This window comes from Castanea sativa, chromosome 11, assembly GCF_040712315.1.
Source record: "Castanea sativa cultivar Marrone di Chiusa Pesio chromosome 11, ASM4071231v1".
Taxonomy (NCBI): domain Eukaryota; kingdom Viridiplantae; phylum Streptophyta; class Magnoliopsida; order Fagales; family Fagaceae; genus Castanea; species Castanea sativa.
The window spans coordinates 38,479,900-38,503,885 of NC_134023.1; the positions used below are offsets into that span (position 1 = coordinate 38,479,900).

At 33.1% G+C, this 23,986-nt stretch overlaps 1 protein-coding gene across 1 annotated transcript; it reads left to right on the forward strand.

Moving 5' to 3' along the window:
* Positions 1-22,748: 22,748 nt before the first annotated feature.
* Positions 22,749-23,321, forward strand: LOC142616468 (uncharacterized). Its single transcript, XM_075789321.1, has one exon. It carries the CDS (start codon positions 22,749-22,751, stop codon positions 23,319-23,321), a length of 573 nt encoding a protein of 190 aa, XP_075645436.1.
* The last annotated feature ends 665 nt before the right edge of the window (positions 23,322-23,986 follow it).

Here is a 23,986-nt window from a genome sequence, read left to right on the forward strand (position 1 = left end):
ATGTGTTTAGGCTTTCTTTTCTCACAATCCTAAACATATATAAGGATTATTTTAAGGGTTGTCATAAGGTTGATTGCACTTGTTGTTGCAAGCATATTGTGACCGGAGACAATTTGCCCTAGTTCATCTTTCTCTTGAAGAAGCTGCTGCGTTTGTATGCCATAAAGTTTTGTAACCAAGGAGTTTCGTGATCTTCATCGTGTTGATGAACTGAAGAACTTTGTAGCCAACATCTTTCTCAAGTTGGTGGTTAGTCGTGTACTAGGATCCACGCATCGATTGGTTAGTCACGAACTAGGAGCCGTGCATTGAAAAGGAGAGATTGTCACTACAGAACAAGTTCAATTTTGTATTGAGGTAAGGGTTCAACTGTAGGTTGGTATAAGGTACTGAGATTCTTTTAGTTGTAACCGCTTGTTGTGATAATAGTGGATTTTTAGAATTAGTGTCCTTAAAATCACCTAGTGGGGTTTTTGCCTTAGAGGTTTTTCCTATTCGTAAACAAATCACCGTGTCAACTATATTTTCTGCTGCATTTAAATTAGTTGGTGATTATTTTGTACTGCCACGCGTATAACATGTTAATATACTTAATTAATTCACTTGACTAATTAATTGGTTAATTTATCACAAGGGGTCAATACATTCTTGACCTATCATCAGCCAACTTCGTATTAGCTATAATCCTATTACATGTCCAATGTTGTAATGTAGAATTAGCAAAAATGTCTATTTTGATGTAGAGGTTTGTTTGTAGTGTTTCTTATTGGCAGCTTAATGGACACTAAGAACATGCTCTATTAGCTTAAACTCACATGTGACATGTCTATAACAAAAACTGCTTGAAGAAGAGGTAAACCTGTAAAGCCTCTAAAACTCTCACAATTTTTCATGTCAGCACAATATTTAAATAAAATTATCTTTTAATTTAAATAAAATTATTATTTTTTAGTTCAAACTTAACAAGGAGTGAAACTATATCTCTCTAACAAGTCCAACTTAATCTCAAACTTATCAATATCATTTTTTTAAAACAAAATTATTTTTGTTTAATCAAAACTTAACAAGGAGTGAAACTATATCTCTCTAATAAGTCCAACTTAAACTCAAGTGTTGATAATCTATATATATATATATATAAAATTATGATAGGACATAAAAAAGGAAAAAGAAAAAAAGAGACTCATGTTGAAAATAGGACCAAAAAAAAAAAAAACTCATGTTAGATTAAGAAAAAGAGAGAAAGAGAGAGACTCCTGTTAGGCTCTCTCCCCTCCTCAAAGTTCTAATAATTACCACCTCAAAACCCTAAACTTAACTTCACTTTAGGATTCAAGAGAGAGGGAGAGAGAGAGAGAGAGAGAGAGAGACTCATGTAACCAAAAAAAAAGTTAGGATTAAGAAAAAAAAAAAAAAGACTCCTGTTAGGAGTCTCTTTTCCCTCCTCAAAACCATAGCAATTACCACCTCAAAACCCTAAACTTAACTTCACTTTAGGATTTAAAAAAAAAAAAAAAACACAAGCAATTTGTTTCAACTTTCTTCTTCGATTAATGAATTTTCTGTCGAATTTGTTTATATTGTTATTATTGATAAAATTTCAATTCAACATATGTGGATATTTTTGTTTATATTGTTATTAATGAATTTTATCTTTTATGTCGAATTTTTTATTTGCTTTCATATGTGCCTGGGATTTTCTTTCTATCTTATTCTTTTGTTATGTTTAAAATTAATTTTCTTTTGAGCATTTGGGTTAATCTCCATATTTATATTGACATAATTTTCGTAGGTTTGGTTTTTGGGTTCAAATTTCTACTGATTATTTTTTAAAATTGTACATAGCAAATAAAACATCTCTATTTTTTTTGGAGAAAAATCAAAACTGCAACCTATGTCTTCCAGCCTAGGGAACGATAAATTTCTATTTGATATGTTATATATAAATTTGCTGAATTTGGTTTGGTTTTGAAGTAGAATTTGAGGGTTTTATAAATTTTGAAGTTTTAAGTTTTAAGGTTTTTGGTGTTTGCGTCTTAGTAGGTTGATCTTAATTCTTCACCTTTAATGCTTTTTACTTAGATGCATGTGGTTTTTTTTTTGTTTTCTTATTAAAAGTTATGATTTTTGGTTGATTAATTATTTTTTTTGATTAATTTCAATTAATTATTTGTTTGGATTCAACATAAAAGATAATGGAATTAGGTATTATAATTTTGATATTGTTCTATGTTTTGAATTGTCTATATTGTTATTACTATGAGAAAGTTATATTGTTACTCAAATTTGAAACTTGGTGTGTCTTCCTCATATCATGGTCTTTATTTATATATTTGCAGTTTATATTAGTTTTTCAGTTTGTATGTATATATAATTATTGAGAGTTTTGCTTTATTAATTTAAGAATTGTAAATTACTTTGTAGGTTTCAGTAACTATGCACTTACAATTCAATAACATTCAATGTTAGACAACACTTTTAAACGATGGAAAAGTATAGAAGTTAAATATTTCTTCATTTTTTTTAAAAAAAAATACTAACTAACAAAATGTCTATTTACTCATTGTTGGATTTTTTTTTTCAGAGTCAATAATTTTTCATTGCATCTCATGGGTTAGCGACTAGTGTATATAACCAAAGAAAACGTTAATTTAACCTAATGTATATAACCAAATGAAGACGTGGCAAATCTAATATGACATAATATATACATATCCGAAAGAAAACGTGATGGAAAAATTCACTTATTCTAGGGACACACAATGGCCAATTCTAGGTGTTAATATATATACATATGTGTCTCCCAATGGGTTTAATAGCATATAACCTCAATGAAAAAATGTGGGCGATATCATTGACTTATTATATATATATATATATATATATATATATATATATATATATATATATATATATATACATACATACATACATACATATATATATACATACATACATACATACATACATCTATACATACATACATACATACATACATACATACATACATACATACATACATACATATATATATATATATATATATATATATATATATATATATATATATATATATATATATATATATATATAAAAAAGAAAAACGTGAGCTACATTCATGGATTAGAACTTGTAATTCTATGGCTCAATTCAAGAATATAAGTAGTGGGCAGTGGGCAATTTAACTTAAAAGTATAAGTCGAAAATCCCGGAAAAAATGGGCTTTTGCCCTTTTCTTGCAAAAAAACTAGCGTGTTGCCCCCTTTCCCAAACTAATTAGGAAAATGTCCCTATTTTAAAACTCGATTTTCTCAAAATCAAATTTCAATGTAAAACTCGATTTGTAGAAAATCGAGTACGGGGCGATCAAACTTAAAAAAATAAAAAAATAAAATTGCATGGAACTCGAGTTCCATGCAAAAACACCGCTATAGGGTTTTAAAACACCACTATAGTGGCGTTTTAAATGGAACTCGAGTTCATCTATGCAAGTTTTTTTTTAATTTTTTTTTTAAGTTTGATCGCTTCATACCTATAGCTTTTAGGGAGTCCTATAGTGGCGTTTTAAATGGAACTCAAGTTTATCCATGCAAGTTTTTTTTTTTAAGTTTGATCGCCCCATACCTATAGCTACGTTCAGGGAGTCCTATAGCAGCGTTTTAAAACCCTATAGCGGCGTTTTTGCATGGAACTCGAGCTCCATGAACTTGAGTTCCATGCAAGTTTTTTGTTTTTTTAAGTTTGATCGCCCCATACTCGATTTTCTACAAATCAAGTTTTACATTGAAACTCCATTTTGAAAAAATCGAGTTTCAAAATAGGGGCATTTCCCTAATTAGTTTGGAAAAGGGGGCAAAACACTGGTTTTTTTTTTTTGCACGAAAAGGGCATTTGCCCATTTTGGCCGGAAAATCCCTTTTAAACAATGTATACACCATTAATGTTTCCATGATAAAAATGTTGTCAAATCATTTGTAACTATAGCATTTTCCAAAATTATATGAAGTTGAAGGTAAGGTGAGTGGATTCATGCTCAAATAAAAAATAAATAAAACTAAAAACAAATAGTGAGTGTAATACCCTACATACTTTATTTGAGAGTATTTTATATATATAAGTGATGGGTCAAAAGTACTTTCTGTGAGTAATTGCAGCTCACTACCCCACTAAGCCTACATCTTTGATGCATTAAATATAGGGTAGAGGAAGAGATAAATTAGGGTTTATGTATAAAGAGATTCATCACTAAAGAAGATAGGAGATGTATTTTTCCCTTGGCGTTTAGAACACATACAATTAAAGAGACAAATAAGTCAATGATATTGCCCACTATTTTTCATTGAGGTTATATGCTATTAAACCCATTTTGGGAGACATGTATGTATATATATTAAATCCTAGAATTGGCCATTGTGTGTCCCTAGAACAAGTGAATTTTGTCATCACGTTTTCTTTCCGATATTTATATATTAAGTCATACATTATATTTGCCATGTCTTCATTTGGTTATATACATTAGATTAAATTAAAGTTTTCTTTGGTTATATACATTAGGTTGGGTTAATGTTTCTTTGATTATATATATTAGGATGAATTAATGTTTTCTTCAGTTATATATATTAGGATGGTTTAACATTTTCTTTGGGGTTTTATATTAAATCCTAGGTCAATGATATTTTGGCTACTGCCTTCCTCATGGTAATATGAGTTTCGATTAATGCAAGGGAATATTATTGGTTAGAAAAACATTAATTTAGGGTTAAAAGTGTTATTAGTTCAATAAAGTATAATCTTAGTGAGTTAGTTTGTATAATTCAATAAGATTTATATTTTGTAGAAAATATTAAGTATTTTCCATGGTTGATTATAAGTCCTATTTAAGAGTGTTTTGAGACTATTTGAAGGTGTTTCGGCTGGACTTTTATAGTGATTCAAGTGTTATAAGTAATTATGCATAATATACACAACTTTGTTCATTAGGTTCCTAAAAGTCAAAGGTTTTCAAAAGTTAAGTTTTTAAGTGTACAGTTTCTAAAGTTTATCAAAAGATTTTTTACATCATTGAAAGAGAAACTTTGACTCTTAAATAATGTTTTAAAGAGAAACTACAAATTGTAAATAACGTTTTGAACGTCCGAATCTCATTTGAAAGATTATTTCTAAAATAAATTATTTTTTGAAAATAATTGAGTTTCAAATAAGTTTTCTAAAAAGGTTCTTGATCTTTAAATTTGTCTAAAACCAAGTGATTTCAAATACATATTCCTATTTTCCAATGGTATTTAAAACGTTTCTTTTAGCAAATTAAATTTTCAGATTTATTCAAGAATTGTAAAATACTTGCATAAACTCCTCAATTCCTATTTATTCCTTATGTTTCAATTCAATATTGTGATATTCGATATGTCTCTATATTTGGAATAATTGTTAATATTAAGAAAATTATTCTATTTTATATAAACTTTGTTTTTGTGATATGTGACTCAAAATAAGTGTTTTTAGAACTAATCAGATATATGTGTTAATTTAAACATAATTCAAAAATTAATTATGTTTAAAATTATGTTGTACTATAATTAATTATGTTTACCACTGCACACCCTTGGTGCAATTGTCACTCTACAAGTATAAGTGCTTGTGGGGTGTGGGGCGTAAGGGTCGGGGTTGAAGTCTCCAAAAGAGAATTTTACATACATATACACTTAGATTATGTTAAAATAGAATTTCTGTCTTGTATCCAAAAAAAAAAATTATTAATTCTATTTTAGGTTCACTTATAATGTGTGCATCGTAAACTTTGTGGATATTCATCTTAGGCCAGTTCCTATTTGGAATTGGCCTAGGATCATTTTACATAACATCACTAATTTATCTTTTTCATTGTTCACTGACCAGAATAGGAGGAAAGTTAATGACTGTTTTTGGAATTTCGAGTTCTTGTGGTCAATTTTTCTCTCTTGCGGTTGGCCAAATCATTGTTAAGGTAATTTTCACTATTTTACAACTACACTGATTAATTTATCTAGCTTTTTAAAGATAATTGAAAATAATTTTTAAAAAAATTACTATAATATTTTGTTATGATTTTTGATATTTAGTGTATGTTTGGCTTCAAATTAAAAAGCCAACGTATTTTACTATTGAGTTTATTTTTTCTACTATTTATGGGCTTTATTGCACTTTTTGGTACTATTCATGAATCCCACTATACTATTTCAACTAACTTTTAGCTTTATTTACAGTATTTTTAGCAAAAAGTTTTTAATTTCTGTAAAATAAGCAGATTCCAAATAGACCTATTTAACCAAGTGAATACTTAGGTTTATTATTCAGATCTAGGTTAAAACAATAACAATCATATCATGTAAAGCAGTGCAAAAAAGTAAATAGCACACAATATGATAACCCAGGAAAACCAAACTGGTAAAAAACCTGGGCAAGATTTAACCTAGCTATCCTCAAGATAAAACAAATCCACTATGGAAGAATTAAAATTTTACAATAGTGACTTAGACCATTAACATCTTATTGTTACCTCGATTAGAAAACTTACTATCACGACCACGTAACAATTTCTCAGATCCACAGCATCCACAAGTATACCACTTGTATTTCTTTAAGTTCTTTATGCAGCAACTGAAATGATCACCTAGCTCTCGACTTCAATCTTGATCTTGATAACGCTAAATATGTATGAAGATAAAAACATCTAGATTTCACAAGAGATTCACACACACAACATAAACAACCACTTAAAAACTTAATTAGGGTTTTTCCTTTTATGTTTAAGGCAAAACATAAAACCCTACACGTCAAATGAGCTTGGGCTGAGTTGAAAAATTATGCAGAAAAACAGTCTGCACGAGCTTCAATTGATCGAGACTAATTTTCGATCGATCAAGCTTTGCAGAAATTGAACAGTAATTTTCTGTAATTACTTGATTCCAACTTTGCATTAAACTTACTTTGAGCAGCCTAATACTAGACTAAACGTTTTGATCATAGTTTGCCAGCTTATACGCATTGAAGTTCTAAAACATTTAGATCCTAAATCCTTAGAACCTAACAACTAGGAATGGTTATAGTACATTTTCTATTCAAGTAAAAAACGGCAAAATTTTTATTATTGAAAAAAAAAATCATACGGTATTACATTTTCCGATTGCACAATGTATGCAAAAATAATATTATTGTTTTAGCCAATATCGTGGAAGAGTTGGTGAAGCAAATGTCGGAAGAAAACTTGGAGATAAAAGATAATGATGGTCTCGCCGTACTTAGTTGTAGTGCTATTGTTGGAAACATCCAGATCACAAAATGCATAACTCAAAATGCATAACTCACAAAATGAATAGAGCTTATTACTGAAAACTGAAAACTGAAAACTGAAAATACTGTAGTAAAATAATTTTTAAATGTGTGAATAGTATTGTGGGACCAATTTTTAATATTTTTTTCTGAATAAAGTGCTTGTGGATCTCATGAACAGTACTTAAACAGTGCGTGAACAGTAAAATTGGTCTCCCGCACAGTAAAATACCGTGCATAAACAGTACCGGTTGCTGTTCATGCACGTTGAAAAAAAAAAAAAAAAAAACGCAGAAAATTCTCAGCAAAACGCAAACGCAGCGTATCCAAACACAGCTTGAGTATTGGAAATTCAACAAACCAACTCGTTCCGGTCGTGTTGGCTGCCGTGTATAACGTTATAGATTTGGCATGATATCTCTATTCTGAAACTCCTCTGGATGATTTAAAACCAGAAAATGGCATCAATGGTGCTACATTATTACACGATGCATTTATGCCAAAGCTTTTGGTAAGAACTTAAATATTGGTTGAGATAATTTTTTTTTTTCTAATTGTTAAAGAGAGATTATATGAATGTATTTGGCTTTTGCTTATTTTTTATAGCTTATTTGTGCAGTGTTTAACAAAAAATATAGTTTTTGGTAAGTTTTATGTTAGTATAACAAAAAGCTTTTTTTTTTTTTTTTTTTTAAATCAAAAAAAAAAAAAAAAAAAATGTAGCCAAAATCGCTATATATTGTTGACATTTCTATGCTTTGAAACGCTTGCTACTGTTCTCTTTCAACTAATTGCTTCTGTTTGCGAGCCAATAGATATGGCTTTGAAGTTGCTTGAACATTATTCTAGTTTGGTAACTGCTCTAGATATGAGGGTGGAATCCCCTGTGTTGCATTAGCTTGCATGTCTTTTGCATATCCCAGTGGAAATCAGCTCATATTTTGGAAACAATGGATCTACCAACGTGAGTATTACTATCTTTTTGTATTGCTTTAGATTATATTACCATGCTATTTTGCACAAACTTTTGTAGCACCATTAAATAAATGATCGAGACAACAGATTTTCTCTCCATAAATTAAAGATATGTTTGGTTTTTGAATCTATGAGCGAATATACATAGATTGATTCCTATTAGGGGACAAACAAAATCTCTACCTCTTTTTTTTTTTTTTTTTTATAGAAAATCTCTTCCTCTTAGTGGTTCAATCTTGATTAGTCCATTTGAAGATGTGTAGATATTTTATATTATATTTTGTTGACCTCTTTACATTATGTTGAAGACTCTTTTTTCGCCCCAGGTGGCACTTCTTCATTGGCAACCCATGTCACATCAACACATTATTGATTTTTTAGGTAAATCTCTTTAAAGCCCAAAATAAACTCATATCTCATTCAACTACATGAATTGGGCTCACATGACCCACAAGATCCTTACTTCAAGAGGCAAATTCATGGTCCACATTTCCTTTTCATCAATTGGGATCATAACTCATGACATCATTAACATCAACATATGGATCGGGCTTAAGTAATGAATCAAAGCTCACGGCCCATATTACCTTTCTTACACTCATGGCAAGCGGCTTCTTCAACAAAAGAACATATTTACACAAAATGACAACAAAACCCGAGATACGTCATCTTATCTTCGACTTATGATCCAAGCTCATGAGTCTCTTTGGGGAAACTTTGGGAGTTGTGGTTTAGAGGGCCAAGAGGTATGTTCAGTAAAACTCCAGCAGTTTAAAGTTGATAAAAGAAACATGTTGATTGGCGTGTCTTCTCCAACTCCCTGAACTCTGACAAGTCCGTGCGTAGCGGGTAACATATGGTAAGCATCTCTTATCACATAACACTTTAGATGATAATATTCCCCATTACTCTTTTCCTAAAACTTAACATTCATCATGTAACAAATACTCGATATCCCCAACCATCTAATTGCTGGGAAAATAATTGTTCATTCAATCCCCAGCTGTTGCTATACAAATTTAGAAAATTACTTTATTCCAACTACTATTACAACTATTAACTAAGGCTTAAACTCATATAAATGCATGATAAAAGGGGCAAGCTTAACTAGCCTCTACCGCTGGCATTCTGCTGGAATCTTATCAGCTCACTGATGCTACACGGCTGTGCTACAAACCATAGGAAGATAAGTGACTTTGCTTCCATATCTTTAAATTTACATCATTGAGTACATGATTACTCTACTTCTAAATAAATACTACTTTATTTCAACTACTAATCAAAGCTATCATATCAAACACATATTGTATATTTATTCAACTATTATCACGATTCTTAAACTTTGGCTTTAATGGTTTGATAGGCTTAAAAGTACACCGGTAGCCATTGGACCATGTGGCCCAATGTTGAGTTTCGGGACGCAACTCCCCAAACGAACCCGAGTCTAGCAAGGTCACCTCTCCAAAGGACCACACATGGCCGAGCAACCAAAAAAGGCCCCCGAACACATTATTACTTTGTACTTCGTAATCAGGGCCGGCCCTAGACATTTTGGAGCCTAAGGTGAGAACTAAAATGAGATCTTTTTTATAATTATGTATTAATTAAATTAATATTTATTTAATATTTTTATATTATAATATATTTCATTTAAAATCTATTTTTCTTGCCTTTTGAGATGCAAATTGACTAATTAATTTTTGTATTCAAGTTCTTCTAACATTTCATTTTCAAGTGATAATATAGGTAATCCATTTAATCTTTTTTGGGACATTGTCGATCTTAGATATGATTTTATTAGTTTTAATTTTGAAAAACTTCTTTCTGCAGAAGCTACTATAACAGGTATTGTTAGTAAAATCCTATAAGCAATGTATGTATTTGGAAATGAATATAATCTTTTTATATAATTTAGTATGTCAATTGGAGTATAATCTTTTATTTGTAAAATCTCTTATAAAACCTTTAACACTGAAAATAAATCCAAATCATTAATATCATAATAAACATCATGTTTGAGAAAAGATTCAAGTTTAAGACAGTATTTTTGTAAACTATCATCATCTAGTGATTTCAATTTTGTGAAGTTAATAGAAAACCAAAAATATCTTCATATATTTGAAATTGTTCAAATCTATTCTCAATTGAAGTAATTGCTTTATCTACTATATATAAGAAATAATCAATTCTAAAAGATTTTTCAGCAAAACGTGTTGTCTCATTATGAAAATTTTCATCAAATTGTTTCTTTCTATGAATTATACGTTTCTCACGAAATACAGGTTCTATTTCCATTTCCAATGCAATTTTTTTAGATGAATTCATTGCAGATGTAAATCCATTTTCTCTAATGGATCCTAGTTCATAATGTATGGAAAGTTACTAATTCATGATTGCTCCATTAATTTTTTTTTAATTTTAAAGATGATAATTTGTTTTGACTCATTTTTATATACTTAATTTTTTCTTCATAATTCAATTTTTATTATTGTGATATATTGAATTTTCTTAATATTTACTATATTTTTATATAATTTATAACCATAAAATCATTACAAAATCTATTAAGAAAACACAACCAACTTTTTGAATTTTATAAAATTTTCGTTAGTATTTGAGTTAATGATAAGTTTTAGTCATGAGGGAAATGGTATTAATTTCAAATGATTGAGAAATATTTAATTTGTAAATGGGTTTGACCTTATTTCAAATTGCCTTAGAGTAGTTTTGAAATGGGGTGACAATTAGACTAAAAAATTATGGTGAATTTAAAATTAAATTTAAGATGCTTCACACAAAATTATACTCGAGTAGTAGATTATCTTAATCCTTTGACTAGGTTCCACTTTAATTATATTATATTATATTATATATATACATATATATATTGGTGGAGCCAAGGGGGAAGCAATTTCTCCCCTTTTCTTTTCATTAATGTCTTTTAAGGATTTAAAACTACAAAATTCAAATGAAGGTAGAGAAAAAGAAGAGTTAGAAATAACACGGCTAGAGCTATTATTAAAGAAAAAAAAATAATTATGAAGATTTTTTTTAATTTATTGTACTATTATTAGAAATTATTGAAGGCTTTTATTGTATTAGGAAATTATTTTCTGATAATTACTGCGTTCATGCAAATAATTATAAATTATTTTTTGATAACTGCTGTGTAGAATTGCTCATTATTTTGTAGTATTGCTCTCTTTTACTGTTCACTGAATTATTCCGAATTTTCTATTCATTTTTTTTTCTAGCTTTTGTAAGGCTCTCTCTCTCTCTCTCTCTCTCTCTCTCTCTCTCTCTCTCTTATATATATATATATATATATATATATATATATATATATAAAACTTTTATATCAGTTGTATGAACCAAGCCGTAAAGCCACTTGAAGTATCCGTGAATTGAAATATCAGTCCTAAGCCCCTCTCAGTTCCCTATTCTCCTTATCAGTCCCCAAAAAATATAGTTGTGTATGTGGGGCTAAAGTTGTGTGTCTAAAGTTTATAACAACTTAAATTCTTTATGTAATGATTTATTCTCATTCATAAAATGATAAAATTTGTGTATAAAAAATAAAATTTTAGAATAATTTCTTAATAACATCAATTTACATAAGTTGTATTTATTTAGTTTATGTGACTATTAAAAGAACATTCCCATAAGTTTAAAATTTTGACTTTGAAAAAAATAAAAACGGCCTATACAAGCCCAAAAAAAAAAAAACAAAAACAAAAAAAAAAACCTTCATAAATAAACAAAATATAATTAATATGCAATTATCTTTCATGAGTTTTCTTCGTTAAAACAACAGTCAAAATATAAATACAAATGTTTTTGTACAACATATACATATTGCACAGCATTTGCACACACATATTAGAGTACTACATGTTATATAAAATTTTCGCCTCCCCAGCTCCCCCATTGATGCATGTTGTAGATTATCTAGACTAATTGTTTACTTTAAAAGTTAACCAAAAATAATTATATATTCATACATATATTTTAATAACCATGTATTAATAAAAATAATAAAAAATTAGACAATATTGTAAAAAAGATAATATTTAGATAGAAATTTCTCAGAGAATATCAAAGATAATTTAATCAAAACTTGTAATTTTGAATTGTTTTAGTACCCAGTTTAATTAAAAAACATAAATACTATGATACTATGATTTTTTTTTAATAATATGATAATTGCAATGAAGAAAAAGTGTTTTCAAAACTCTTGACATTAAAATATTTATATAACAATATTAAAAAAAAAGGGGCAAATTTCCCATTTCCCATACTAATTAGGGAAATGCTCTTCTTTTGAAACTCGATTTTCTCAAAATTGAGTTTTAAAAAAAAACATTATGGAGTCATATAGTGGTGTTTTAAGGAACCTATAGTGACGTTTTAAGGATCTATAGTGGCGTTTTGGAACTCGAGTTTTATACAAGTTTTTTTTTTTTTACCTATAACTCAATATCATGGAACTTGAGTTCCAAAACGCCACTATAAGTTCCTTAAAACGCCACTATAGACTCTTTAAAACGGCACTATAAGGCTTAACTCGATTTTGAGAAAATCGAGTTTCAAAAGAGGGGCATTTTCCTAATTAGTTTGGAAAATGAGGTATAATGCTGTTTTTTTTTTTTTTTTTTTTTTTTTTTTTGCGTGAAAAGGGCATTTGCCCATTTTGGCCAGAATATCAGATTAGGTATGTTGCTATCTAGACACTCTTACCATTACATGTATTGTATGCTGTAATATGTACCTTAATGGAATGTCTATTGATGAGTTATATATACTTAACTATTGACAGTTTGACATACACTAACAAATTAACATTACGATAAATAAAATAAAATAAATCCAAAAAAAAAAAATTGTACCAATGTTTTCTCAATTCTTTAACACCTTAAATTGCATGGCTATTTTTACACTTGTAAGTGGAAACTATTGATATTACATTTGAGAATAAGGCTACCGCATCAAAAACTAGAGGAAAAGTGAATTACTTATGTCTATGGATGGTTTACGAAGAATCAAATTATTTAATTTTTTGAGGTTTAATGTGTTTTCTGAATTAGTTAGGCAGGGAAAATAAAGTACAGCTCTCGATTGTTTTTAAATGAACAGATTTTTCCCCCCTCTTTGCAGCTCGTCGACTTGTTTCAAAACTAATTAAACGATTGGGTATGCTACATTTACTCAATTATTAGTAATTTAAAATCTTAGTAATCGATTGTGTTCAACTTTTTCTATTCTCTTTCTTATGTGTTATTTATTTATTTTCTTCGTCTAGTTGACAAAACTTTGTTTTAATCATTGACATAGGGATCAAACAAATTTATGAATTGAAGTTGCTTCATTACCAATCTGCTCAACTTCTGAGCCGAGTGTGCAATGAGCTACCGGGTTTAAGTGACCAATAATTGTCAGATGCTCGGGTTCTTGATGCTGTACTCAAAGCTATCCAGAAAGGGTTAATTGAGTTTGTTATTGTTGTACTGAGCACAAAAAATGAACTTGCGTGGAGCAAAACAAAGGAAACATCAAGAAACACATTTATGTGGCCATGTGGGCTGTTCAACCCATCTGGGTCAGCATAAAATATTTTGCCTCATATACCGATGTCATATAAAGAATGCAATATTGCCTTCAGTAGATAGCAATAACAATAAGGCCAAAATGGGCTTTTGCCATTTTCGCGAAAAAAAATCAACATGTTGCCTCCTTTTCCAAACTAATTAGAGAAATGTCCCTCTTTTGAAAATCGATTTTCTCAAAATCGAGTTAATCCCTATAGCGACGTTTTAAGGAGTCTATAGTGACGTTTTTAAGGACCTATAGTGGCATTTTGTAATCCCTTGCATGTAACTCGATTTCATGGAGGTCTAGTTATAAAACGTCGCTATAGGTCTTTAAAACATCACTATAGGCTCCTTAAAACGTCGCTATAGGGCTCCAGAATTTTTTTTTTTTTTTTTTTAACTCGATTTTGCGAAAATCAAGTTTCAAAAGAGAGACATTTCCCTAATTAGTTTGGGAAATGGGGCATTTGCCCATTTTTGCCAAAACAATAACATATTACATGTGGCAACGATTTTAGATTCTTCCTCTGGGCTAGTACCGTTCAGGTGTAGCTCTACAGATGCAAAGAGAACTACAATGGTATAAGGTAAAATCACTCGGTTTGCATTATTTTGATCTAATCTCTCAACTATACACAATATACTTGTTTTTTTTTTTTTTACTTAGGAGGGGATAATATTTTTTTGTTTTAATCTGAAATTAAAAAAAAAAAACCTTATTAATTAATCTAAGTGTACATATAATCCAAGTGTATATATGTGTAAAACTCTCTCCTATAGGAAAAAATATTTGATATCAAATGATACCATATCAGCGATATCAAAATTTAATAAGTGAGAGACATGTCTATTAAATGACATATGTTAATGGGTAGTGATTTTTGTACACAAGTCTTTCATTTATTGAATTTTGATACGGATGATGTAGTATTATTTCATACAAAATATTTTTTTCCTCCTATAGACTTGAAACCCGGCCCTTATCTCTCAATCCACAAGAACTTATAATTGTGAAGTGACTATCATGCTAGGGGTACACAATACAATACAATTTTTTTAGTAACAAACTAATCTAAATTGAATTAAGTCTTAATGGAGTGGCATCTTATAGTTTTTCCCTACGGATATTACAAGCAATAATAGATTTTTATTTTTATTTTTTTTGGAAATGAGAATATTCACAAATCTTTCATTGAGAATAAATTGAATCATTGATCTCACTTCTTTATAATGAGAGGGAAAAAACGCTAAGTTACAAGGTGTTGTTTCTAATATAATATTTTATCTCAATCATTCCATATTTGTTCATGAAAATTTTCTTAATAAACATAGGAGGTGGAGAGTGTTTTCCATCATTTTTTATTAGAATCTACAAACATGGTTTTAAAAACCGAACCGGTTAAAGAACCGTAAAAGGGACTGATTACCGGTTTTTAGGTCCGACCGGGGTCGAATCGATGATCAAACCGGTGACATAATAAATAATTTAATTAATAAATATATAATTATAAAAAAATAAATTTAAATATATAATAATTTTATAGCTATCAATATTTACTATATATATATAACATTTTAGAAGTATTTTTATGTCAAATTTAACTCAAATTAAAAGAAATTACCCTGAACAAACTATCAAATAAAAAAGGTTATGGTTTTCAAGTTTTATGAAAACGGGTTTAAGGTTTTATATTCATATATAATTTTCTTTTACTTTTAAGTTTTAACAAAACTATTAATTATTTAGAAAAATATTTACCAATGTTAACATAATTTCACACCTAAATATTTCTCCCAAAAATATTAGTATTTATTATGTAAATATTTTATGCTTGTCTTGCAAAATGAAACAAGCCATTGTTGCTGTTATCTACGAAGTGCAAATAAGAATATGGGAGTCACAACCATCAACGTGGTCTCCCACCTAACCATCAACATGGCCAATCAACATCCAACCACGTTGATGCTAAACTTTCAGACAAACATAAAGTCTTCTCCTCTGATCTCCTTAAAGGCTTAAACAAAAGTAGATCTTGAAAAAGTTAGAAAATTGCTCAGAGCTCTCTCTCTCCGAAGAAGTAGCAGTGGCAGATTCAAATTGCTTTGTCCTTCAAGCCCAGTTCGGTAGTTCATCCTCACTCCTCGGTTAGGTTTTAAAATATATATAAATATATATATATATATATATATATATATATATATATTGTTAGTACTAGCCAAACACAGAGCTCACAAAAAGTTGTACCTATCACCCCCAGCCAAATTGTCCCAATATCACAAGCTAAAACCCCCAAACAGGATACCCCTGCATCACCATCAAGTATTGCCAATCGTTATTTGGTTTCATCAATCCCAAAACCAAATTATGAAAGGCCACCATATGGCCAAACCAGCTACAGCTCAGCCTTAGCCTCCCCAGCACCCAAAGCAACCAACCCTTATCAGATAGAAGAACATTTTAGCCATATCCAAACTCAGAGGCCTTCTTCCTATCCAACCCAAAGAGAAGGACAGTCCTCTTATGTCAAAAAGACCTTTACCCAGCATATCTCTTATATTGAACCCCACTTGGCTCATATAACAGATCCCTTAGCCCTAGCCATGGAAGTTTTGCCACCAAACTGGCATTTCTTACCCAAACATCCAGAGAAAAATATCCAGTTCTATAAGAGCATCCTCACCCAGGAAAAGTCTGCTCAAATAGAAAACATCTACAGCAAAGGGGACCCCCCAATAGTCCTCTATCACAAGTTCATCATCACCAGTTTCATCAGTAGTAAAGAATGGGGACAGCATCCTTCTTTGTTAAGGATCCTCAAAAACTACAGATCTCCATCAGGCTCAGTACTCCATTACAGTTATTATGACTACATGGATGCTTTTGAAAAAGTACTTTTCTTCCAGAACCAAAAATTCAACGTTCTTGTCAAAAATATGACAGACAAGGTCATCCTAGGAAATCCCTTCCTTTGCATCCTTTACCCTTTCACAGTAGATAGTAAAGGAATCACTACCCAACCCTTTGGTCAAACTATCAAGTTTAAGTTTATTAGTGGACCAGTGCCTAGAAGCATTAGCACCATCCAAGCTGACATCGCCTCCAACACCCTAAACCTGATTAGTGCCAAGACCATACATCTTAAATACCTTCAAGAGGAAATTAGATACCCTCCGTGATTTCCGCAATCTCCAGCCAGCATCCGAGGCCTCCTCCAGCCTATTTAAGGAAGCCATTCCTCCATTCTGAGGCAGGTCCAATTTTAGGAGAAACTTCAGCAACTCCAAAATTCCCTCCTCTTCCAGCCAAGAGTTTATCTTTCTCAGCTTTGCCTCCTCTTTACAACCCTTAGCATTGTAAACAGATGGCACTATTTCATATTTGTAATATCATGGCCTCAGTCGGCCTTTATTTGTATTTTCCGCACATGGCCCCAACCGGCCTTAGCCTGTAACCTACCCCCTTATGGTATCAGAGCCAAGTTTGGCCCGGTCGGATTGTAAGTTACTGTTTATTGTTTAATCAAGTTGGTCGGCACTGCCGCCATAGTTATCCAGATTATTTTTGGCATTATAATTATTTTGAATTATTTTCATGGATATATCTCCCATACCCCATATTTTGTTCTACATCTATTTCTTGATAACTCTTCCGTTCCCTTTTATTTATTTCTTCGTCTGCTATTATTTCATCATTTTCTATTACATCTGCAAATGGTAGGCTGAGCCTCCTTCTAACCATTCTATTTGTTATTCTGTGATTATTTGTTCAGATTAACCTTTGCTTCCTGTTATCTCTATTCTTCCTATTTACGTGTTTAGCCCTAAAGATTGTTGCGGATTTATATACTGTGAGATTTGTTACCAAAGTCTGTGGTGTTCTCTGTTCTTTAAAGAGGCCGAAAATCTTCCTAGGTTTGGTTTGGTCAGCCCGTTGAAGCCGAGAGAAGGCGTGTTAGGGTGGTCCCCATTTTGGAGGAGAGTCCGGCGGAAAGGAGTTCACAGATCAGGTGTCTATCCCATAGTTGTATACTTTTGCTTCTGATCTAAAGGTTTGATCCAGAAGTTTGAGGATAAAAGTGACTAGGTTGTGATTGTTGATTTAAACTTGTAACCCCAGAATCATGAATAGGTTGTTTAGAAGTTACTCCTCCACCAGCAGTAGATGTTCCCAACCCACATCCATTCCTGATATCCCAGCAGACGTAGGAGCAATTAATTCGGAGTCTTATGAGCTATCCGATCTAGATCTAGACATAGGAGATTGGAATATCCCTAAAGTTTCCACCAGCCAATTCTATAAGTCTTCATGGTCTTTGAAAACAGCTTTCAGAACAGACTACCATGTTAAGACCATAGAACAAGTCTATGGAATCAACAAAGAGTACGAAACGTGCTACTTGTTATCACCCTCAGCTATTCAGAATCATAAAGACAAAGGACATAACTTCCTACATATAGGATTAGTCCAAGTTGGAGTGAAACCACTCACCAGAAGAGGTTTGAACAACTCAATCCTCATGGCCCTTAGAGATGCTCGTCACATTAGATTTGACGATAGCCTCCTAGGAACCATAGAAACCAGTCTTAGCAACGGACCCATCCATTTTAACTGTTTCCCAGATTTTTCAATCTATCTCCATGACAAAACAGTTATCAAAGCCCTCACCCTCAATATCAAGACACATGGAACCCTCATGACACAAGGAACTAGTCAGATTGCCTTGATATACAGAGTTTACTACAAGTGTATGAGAACGAACATGAATGTTGGAGCACTTGATAGGAGACAAAAGGGCGAGACAACCCTCATCCAGACCACTGATCCTAGCGCTAAAATTAGGATTCCCAGAACCCTTAAATGGTCTGAAATCACTTTCCCAGCCAATTGGACTTTAGAGAATGAGAACCATACTCTACAGATCCAAAACCCAGCCCAAAATCCAGATCTAGAATTTGTCCAACAACTAGCCGACGGCACGGTTAGGTTAAGTTTCGACAGATCTAGGCTTAGCACTCCTCTAGACTATGAGTGTAGGCAACCCTTGGACACATCCCGGTTTAGATCTCCATTCGATCTACAGCAGCCCCATAGGCAGTCACCTATCTACCTTAGAGATAGATCTGCATCCCAGTGTAGCTCAACTAGATCACCATTTCCTACATCTAGGAGAGATTTAGGTGTTCAACTCCAGGGAGTTAGAACCAATTCCCAACTCACCACACCTTGCTACACAGCCAAACAGGATTCGATTGTCAATGAGGAAGACGATCGTGAGCAATCCCCTCCTTCCCCATCTGGAACTGATATGGAACAGCCTCCAGATCAGCAAGAGGAATCTCTAAACATTTTAGTCCTAAACAAAGAATTCGTTCCTAACCTAGAAGAGTTAGGTAAGGAGTTTAGTTCTGAGGAAAACAGGACTAAAAGAGAGGCCTACAAAGCCAACTATACTAGAGATCAAAAAGAAAAAGTATTTGAAGCATGGACGGCATTCATGAGGGAAATATCCACTTAATGTCCCCTTTTTCATATACTTCGAAAGGTATTTTGGCCAGCACAAGCAGTTTTGTGTCCTCACCAGAACCTGGACCATAGCAACTAAAGACATGGTTGGCAATCCTACTCCTAAGCAGCCTCTAGTCAAGTCTCCTGCAACCAACTTTAGTTACCCTAAGAACAAATCAGCCTTAGAAATAGTTGCCCAGAAACTTGAAGAGCTAGCAAAGAAACCAGCCGTTCCTTTACCAAAATGTACTAGTCATCTTAAGGTGTTAAAAATCCGTACAACCTCTAGCAGTTCCTCCTCTGACACTGATGATGAAACCCTAGAAGCCAAATGGAAACACCTGAGATTAAAAAGACCTGAAAGACGTGCTAGTAGAGCTCATCGACCTATTTCCAAAGCCTACAGAGAAACTAAGAAAAATAAACCTGAAAAATGTTATGGTTGCGGCAAGCGTGACCATCTCAAGAGAGATTGTAGCACCAAGTCCTCTCACATAAAAACAGGTGACCCCTTTGACAAGCCCTTTGACAAGCCCCAGAAACCTAGCCTAACCCAACAGCCTTTAGTACAGGAAACAAGTAAACCTGGACCCAGTAACCATCAACCCAAGGAAGATTTGGACCAATCCCACAATAGTCTTATCCTGTCCAAGAAGGAAGTTAAGATCAACGACCTTCAAAAAGAAACCAAGGAAACCTGGTGCGAAATAAGTACCTTAAAACAAAGTCTTAAAGCCCTCCAGGAAACTCAACCCTTGGAAAGCACTTCTCATCATGTCAATAAAGAAAGTCCCTCAAGTGATAAAGTTAGTTATACAGTTAATCCTACAGTTGATCTCATTTATAAACCCAGCAAAGGATTGTTTTTAGATGCCATCACTAGGATCAACTTCCATAAATGGCATTCCAAAGTCAGGATTGTCATTACCAAAGATTTTGAATTTGAGGTCATAGCCTTAATAGATTCAGGAGCTGATCTTAATTGCATTCAAGAACGAATCATTCCCTCCAAATACTTCAAAAAGTCTAGGGAAAAATTGACATCCGCAAGTGGCGGGAAAATGCAGATTGAATTCAAACTTCCTAGAGCCCATATTTGTCAAGATAACATGTGTTTTAAAACCTCATTCGTTCTTGTCAAAAATATGACAGACAAGGTCATCCTAGGAAATCCCTTCCTTTGCATCCTTTACCCTTTCACAGTAGATAGTAAAGGAATCACTACCCAACCCTTTGGTCAAACTATCAAGTTTAAGTTTATTAGTGGACCAGTGCCTAGAAGCATTAGCACCATCCAAGCTGACATCACCTCCAACACCCTAAACCTGATTAGTGCCAAGACCATACATCTTAAATACCTTCAAGAGGAAATTAGATACAAGAAAGTTGAGGACCAACTAGCCTGTAAAACCCTCCAAGAAGAGATCAGAAAGTTGGAAGAAAAAATTAAGCAGGAAGTTTGCTCTGATACCAAAAAGGGGTAAGTTACAGGCTAAGGCCGGTTGGGGCCATGTGCGGAAAATACAAATAAAGGCCGACTGAGGCCATGATATTACAAATATGAAATAGTGCCATCTGTTTACAATGCTAAGGGTTGTAAAGAGGAGGCAAAGCTGAGAAAGATAAACTCTTGGCTGGAAGAGGAGGGAATTTTGGAGTTGCTGAAGTTTCTCCTAAAATTGGACCTGCCTCAGAATGGAGGAATGGCTTCCTTAAATAGGCTGGAGGAGGCCTTGGATGCTGCTGGATGATTGCTGAAAATCCGGAGGGTAAATTGCTTTTACTGAGGTGAAAGTTAATTCCACCGAAAGCAACAGTACCTCTTGATGATTGTGTCTATTGAACAAAAACTTTCATCGTTCATGCTACGATGATTTGTCCCCTTGCTTTTCCGGGATTCGGTCCCTGTTGTGAAATAGTAACCTGTCGGGGAATCTGGTTGGGTGCCTTGTTCATGATGCGGTGCTTCGTTCATATGATGGTAGTGATTTTGAATAATGCTTGAGATCGGGGTTTTATCTGAGTTGCTTTGTCGGGTTAATCTCTAATTTGTCCAAGTTATACCCGCTTGTAAGGGTCTTGGGAATCTTGGAATGGATCCGGTGGATCGTGGTTGGTGATCCTTCGAAGCGATTAGGTGAGACACATTCTTTTGATTCTAGTTGTTGTGAGTGAGCTATTAGTCTTGGGCTAATTCTTTCAACTCTTTGCTAGATTTTCTGGTTATACGGGCCAGTCTAGGCTAGACGAGATCTTGTCTGTAGGCAATGGGTTATATACTTGGGGGAGGATAATCCTTATAAACTGATTGATGATTGGATTGATCCTAGAGGCTGTCCCACCATTTGACTGAAAATTCCCGGTCCAAGAGGTTGCTGCTAATTGTATATTTCCACATGCTGATCCAGTGGACTTTGTACCTCTGGGAGAAAATTAAGATTACTGGGAACTGGGATCTGTGCTTAGAGGAGCTGCACCTTGAGTCAAAGTACCTCAAAGCATCTTGTAGTGGTTCTGGGAAGATCTGGGGGATGGATCCAAACATCTCCCACCATTTAAGGAACCAGGAGGGGGTCTGGCTACCAAAATCTTTGCTGAACATTAAGAACCATGAATGGTTGAATTTTTGGTTCTGGAAGAAAAGTACTTTTTCAAAAGCATCCATGTAGTCATAATAACTGTAATGGAGTACTGAGCCTGATGGAGATCTGTAGTTTTTGAGGATCCTTAACAAAGAAGGATCCATGTAGTCACCTCTTTCTATATAGATATATATATATATAGATATATATATATATATATATATATATATATATATATATATATATATATATATATCTTGGCTTAAAGGAGAGAACAGATTTAGTGAGCAAAGCTCATACCGAGAAGGAAAAAAAAAAAAAAAACCCAAAACTTCAAAGTTCAAACCGAGAGGCGTGCCACGTGCGTGAGTGAGGCATAGAAAGGTGCGTGAGGTAGTCTGGCAGAGAGAGGTGCGTGTGTGCGTGAGCTTGAGTTGAGTTAAGTGAGAGAGTCAAAGTGAGGCAGAGAGTAAGATGAGATGAGATGAGAGTGAGGCAGGGAGGCTGAGGTGTGACTAGCTGCGTGAAACTGTGAGAAGTGTGTGTGAGTCTGTGAGAGTGTTAGGGTTAGTTTTTAGGGTTAAACACTTAAATGATGTAGTTTTAGGTGGGAAAGGACAAACCGGTTAGTAACTGGTTTGACCGCGCTGGTTTTCGGTTCTCAAGTTGAACCGGCTGGTTTTTACTATTTATCGGTTTTTAAGACATTTTCGATTTTATGCCATAACTAGACCAGATTGAAGGCCGGTTTCCGGTTGAATCGGCCAGTCTGGTTTGGTTTTTAAAACTATGTCTACAAACAAAGATGGCCAAACACCTCAAGAATTGTTCACGGAGACCCATAAAGAGTTGGTTGATAAGGGAGAAAAATGGATGGAGACAACAACTTCTTATACAGTGGTTGGTGCTCTAATTATTATCATTATGTTTGCAGTAGCGATTACTGTTCCTAGTGGTAACGATTCAAATACAGGCTTGCCAATGTTTTTAAACAGCAAGGTATTTATGCTCTTTATAATATGTGATGCACTATCTCTCATTTCTCCCTCAACTTCAGTATTGATGTTTCTTGCCATCCTCACATCACGTTATGCAGAAGAAGATTTTCTTGAATCCTTACCCAGAAAGATGATTATAGGCCTTTCTACCCTTATCTTCTCCCAAGCAACCATGATGATAACTTTCTATGCTTGTCTTTTCATTATTCTACATGGAAAATCATGGATGGTCATTCCTGTCATTTGCCTTGCTGGTGTTCCAGTCACCCTATTTACATTGACTCAATTTCGCCTTCTTATTGACATGTTCAACTCAACTTATGGATCCAGAATCTTTGACAGGAATATGGACTCTTGGTCGTAAGTTTCTCATTGTGATGTATGATGTATTAGCGTATCTTAAATAATTGGCATATGGACAAAAATGATTTTTTTTTCCCTTTTGTTTGGAAAGATAACTTATGAACTGTTAACATGTATAATGTTGTGGGCTTTAGGCCCAACTAGTTTACTTGTATAGCACTCTTACTTGTACTACACTCATATTTACTTGTACTGCACTCATATACCTCCTATATAAAGGCACTCATGTATATTCTTTCAGTGAGAAATACAATACTATTGAATTCAGTATTTCTAACATGGTATCAGAGCCACTGCTCTGACTTTTATTGGTGTTACTCCATTCTCAACATTGCTTCTACCGTCACAATAACTGCTGCAGCCTTTTGCCGTTGAACCTTCGACGTCTTCCAGACATCATTCTTGGGTTCCGGACCTATAGCAGTCATCGTTGAGGAGTCACCCACCACGTCATCGTTGACCCGTGTTGACTGACGTTGACCTGCGTTGACTTTGAATTGAAGGTTGACTTTGACTGTTGACTTTTCTCTAGGGTTGACTTTTATTTACAGTCCAAGTGCTCTTTACCCAGTTTTTTGCATAGATTTCATTTTTGCAATCCATTTTTGCATATTTTGCTTCTAAATGAAGAACAAGGACAGGTCTTCTTCCTTTTGCAACAATCGT

What these genes read in the sequence shown, in the direction of transcription:
- LOC142616468 (XM_075789321.1), top strand. Translation starts at nt 22,749, where the DNA reads ATGTCTACAAACAAAGATGGCCAAACACCTCAAGAATTGTTCACGGAG.